The sequence below is a fragment of the Gekko japonicus genome, unplaced genomic scaffold (genome assembly GCF_001447785.1).
Source record: "Gekko japonicus isolate JY-2015 unplaced genomic scaffold, Gekko_japonicus_V1.1 scaffold2733, whole genome shotgun sequence".
NCBI classification, from domain to species: Eukaryota; Metazoa; Chordata; class Lepidosauria; order Squamata; family Gekkonidae; genus Gekko; species Gekko japonicus.
This window is the reverse complement of record NW_015174356.1, coordinates 5,034-9,285: the sequence shown is the minus strand read 5'-3', so window position 1 is coordinate 9,285 and position 4,252 is coordinate 5,034. Positions and strand designations below refer to the sequence as shown.

Below are 4,252 nucleotides of genomic sequence, written 5' to 3'. Positions count from 1 at the left end.
AAAGGATATGATAGCTTTGGGAAAAGTGCAGAAAAGGGCAACTCAAATGATAAAAGGGTTGGAACACTTTCCCTATGAGGAAAGGTTAAGGCGCTTAGGGCTCTTTAGCTTGGAGAAACGAAGACTGAAGGGTGACATGATCGAGGTTTATAAGATTATGCATGGGAAAGAGCAGGTAGAGAAAGAGGTACTTTTCTCCCTTTCTCACAATACAAGAACTCGTGGGGACTCCATGAAATTGCTGAGCAGTCGGGTTAGAACGGATAGAGTGATGAACACATGGAATTCACTGTCACAGGAAGTGGTGGCGGCTACAAGCATGGACGGCTTCAAGAGGGAATTAGATAAGCATATGGAGCAGAGGTCCATCAGGGGCTATTAGCCACAAGGTATAGATAGGGGCTCTGGGGCAAGGGATGCTCTGTCTTCTTGGTGCTTGGGGGGGGAGGTCAACAGTGGGAGGGCTTCTAGTGTCCTGGCCCCACTGCTGGACCTCCTGATGGCCCCTGGTATTTTTGGCCACTATGTGACAGAGTGTTGGACTGGATGGGCCTTTGGCCTGATCCAACATTGGCGTCTCTTATGTTCTTATGCCCACGATTCTAAAGGCTGCAGGCAATCTCTGTTTCCACTCACCAAGGTGCAGAGTTCCTGGGAACTCAAGGTAATCACTCTGGCCGTAGCTGTTGACTGCTGATACTCGGAAATGGTAGTCAGACTCTTCGAGAAGGTTGCTCACTGTGAATTCTGTTGCCGTGATGAGAGATTCGTGGCACCTCTGCCACGTGAACCCCGTCAGCTTCTTGCGTTCCACCAAGTATCCATCAATGGGGATGGGGTGTTCCATCTTAGGAAGGGACCAGGCTAATGTCACTGAGGTTTCTGTTTTATTTTTCACCACTGGGTCAATGGGGGGTTGAGATGGAGGCTTCTTTGGAGCTGTGTTGTATGAAAAAAGAGGAATGCTGAAAATTGCATGGACCACTGTACATTTGACGTACTTGTTTATAAGAATTCATACCCTGAGCTGGATTCGCACCTGGAGTTTATCACCTGGTCTCTTTCGCCAAGCAGAAATTCAAAGCAGGTAGTATAAAAAAATAATATTCACACATATGCTAATCATAAAATGCCTTAAAACTCTGCAAAAGAAACGCTAATCCCTTTAAGTCATAAATAGATCCACGCACAAGAGGAATGGAAAGGAGTCCTCACTCAGCATTGTCATCATAAATACATCCACATACAAGAGGAATAGAAAGGAGCAGGGCTATTTTGGGGCAGGAACGCACAGGAACGGAGTTCCGGCTGGCTCCCAAGTTGGCCACGCCCAGCAGGAACTCATTAGCATAATAGGCCACACCCAACAGCAGAAACTCATTAGGATTGGCTACATTAGGGGTGTGTGGCCTAACATGCAAAGGAGTTCCTGCTACAAAAAAGGCCCTGGGTTTTGACAACAAACAAGGTAAACAGAATAACAAGCAAAAGGTGGGTGTGGCTGGATAACCACACTTCTGATAGCATGGGGGTGTGGTCTAATGTGCTAATGAGCTGTGCTGTCAGGTGTGTGGCCCAATATGCTAATGAGTTTCTGCTGTTGAGTGTGGCCTATTATGCTAATGAGTTCCTGCTGGGCTTTTTCTACAAAAAGAGCCCTGGAGTCCTCACTCAGCATTGTCATTATAAATACATCCACGTACAAAAGGAATAGAAAGGAGTCCTCACTCAGCATTGTCATCATAAATACATCCACGTACAAGAGGAATAGAAAGGAGTCCTCACTCAGCATTGTCATCATAAATACATTCACATACAAGAGGAATAAAAAGGAGTCCTCACTCAGCATTGTCACCATCTGCATATATGGCTAGAATTGTGTTTTGCTTGGAAATATTCAGCCTTGACCTGGAAGGGCCAGACTAGCCGAATCCCATCAGCTCTCAGAAGCTAAGCGGGGTCAGCCCTGGTCAGTACTTCGATGGGAGACCAGGAAGGAAGTCCAGGGTCGCAACGCAGAGGCAGGCAAGGGCAAACCAGCTCTGAACGTCTCTTGCCTTGAAAACCCTACAGGGTCACCCTGTAAGTCGGCTGCAGCTTGAAGGTACTTCACACACACACAACGTGCAGGAAATACTTCTCGCACTCATGACTGAAAATGCTATTTGTACACTTAACGGTAAGAGCCCACTAAAGATTAGCATCTTAAGCAGGGCTCATTTCGTAGAAAAAGGGGTGGAGGAGCTCATTAGCATAACTCATTAGCATAACTTATTTGCATATGCCACACCCCCTGGCATCACCGGAAGTGTGTCAGAAGGCAACGCCCACCGCTCAGGCTCCACTGGACTGTTTTGGATTGCTAGCTATGGGGGGGGGACTTGCAGAACTGTCCTCGCAGAGGAGGGAGAGCTTGTACCTGAACAAAACTTGGTCTTAAAGGTGCCACTGGACTGTTTTGGATTGCTAGCTCTGGGGGTCTCTGCAACTTGCCTGGCTGCTTCTTGCTCTGACTGAGGGTTTCTGGGAGCAGGGGGTGGGGCTTGTTGCATGTGCCCGCCCCCTGGGCTCTTTGCTGCCGGAGCTCCACTCCTGTGCGCTCCTGCAGGAAATGACCCCTGATCTTAAGCCCCTTCATTTCAACGGGAGACTAAAGAATATGCTTAAATATCCCAAGAGAACATTTGAAAATGTGTGCTTTGCACACGAAAGCTCATACTTTAAAGAAACCATCTGAACGTCTCTTGCCTTGAAAACCCTACAGGGTCACCCTGTAAGTCGGCTGCAGCTTGAAGGTACTTCACACACACACAACGTGCAGGAAATACTTCTCGCACTCATGACTGAAAATGCTATTTGTACACTTAACGGTAAGAATTCAGTGGAAGTCCCATTTCCCACCCACCCCCCACCCCAGTTGTATATAAAACAAGACAAAACCCAAATCTGGATAAATGTATAAAACAGGATCAAAAGGAGAAAAACAACACAGAAAGCAGAATGTAAAATCTGCATGCATTTTCCCCCTTTAAATTATCATGCTGTTAAATTCCTTTTATTATTTTAGAGGACACAATTAAAAGTTTTACATCTGGAGCTAATAACTGAATTCGAGAGCTTGTACCTGAATAAAACTTGGTCTTAAAGGTGCCACTGGACTGTTTTGGACTGGAGGGCCGGGGGGAGCTCTGCAACTTGCCTGGCTGCTTCTTGCTCTGACTGAGGGTTTCTGGGAGCAGGGGGTGGGGCTTGTTGCATGTGCCCGCCCCCTGGGCTCTTTGCTGCCGGAGCTCCACTCCTGTGCGCTCCTGCAGGAAATGACCCCTGATCTTAAGCCCCTTCATTTCAACGGGAGACTAAAGAATATGCTTAAATATCCCAAGAGAACATTTGAAAATGTGTGCTTTGCACACGAAAGCTCATACTTTAAAGAAACCATGGTTGGCCTTAAAGGTGCCCCTGGACTCTAAATTTGTTCTACAGCTTCAGACCAACACAGCTGACCACCTGGATCGATCTTAAATATCCCAAAACTGCAACGCAGATGTTTGACATCACCTGGATCAGGTCCTTAGATATTTGGGATCCTGCATTTTAAACATTCAGTGGAAGTCCCATTTCCCACACACCCCCACCCCCAGTTGTATATAAAACAAGACAAAACCCCGAGGGCTCCCAGATAATCAGATGGAAAAAGCCACCTTGGAAAGTGACGTTTCAAGCAGCGCGTTGGCCTTATGAACAAAAGCCACATCTCCTAACAGCTTCCCTAACACTCAAGCTATTCCATTCAGTGGGGAAGTCCGCTCCCCCTTGGAACTGAGATCGCCAATATTAATCACAGGACCTGGGTCGCTTGCTTGCAATGCAGATTCCAAAGCGGCAATCCATCATCACAGCTCCCTGTATCAGTACCCTCCTCCCCACAGCTCCCTACATCAGTACCCTCCTCCCTCCTCCCCAGAATGTAGGTAGCGCCTTCTAAAATGACCTCCTGACAGTCACAGGTGGTTTCCTATTTCATTTCACACCCACTGTGATTCGGGAGCCAACCACGGGCAGTTGTTTAGCTGCAGATGAACAGTTCGTTCCCTGGCTGACCGACAGCGTTGAGGAAGAAAGATTTAGAATCAGTCATGGAGTTGGAAGGGACCTCCAGGGTCATCTAGTCCAACCCCCTGCACAATGCAGGAAATTCACAAATACCTCTCCCCCACACTCCCAGTGACCCCTGTTCCATGCCCAGAAGACG

General features: G+C 47.6%; 1 protein-coding gene across 1 annotated transcript in view; it reads right to left on the bottom strand.

The window, feature by feature from the left end:
- Positions 1–4,252, bottom strand: part of OBSCN (obscurin, cytoskeletal calmodulin and titin-interacting RhoGEF) — a gene marked incomplete at both ends in the record, with an annotated part of 222,594 nt that overhangs the window by 214,112 nt on the left and 4,230 nt on the right. Inside the window, one exon of the mRNA XM_015424328.1 lies at positions 637–939. Within this exon, the coding sequence (XP_015279814.1) occupies positions 637–939 (303 nt within the window). The remainder of the gene's footprint in view (positions 1–636; positions 940–4,252) is intronic.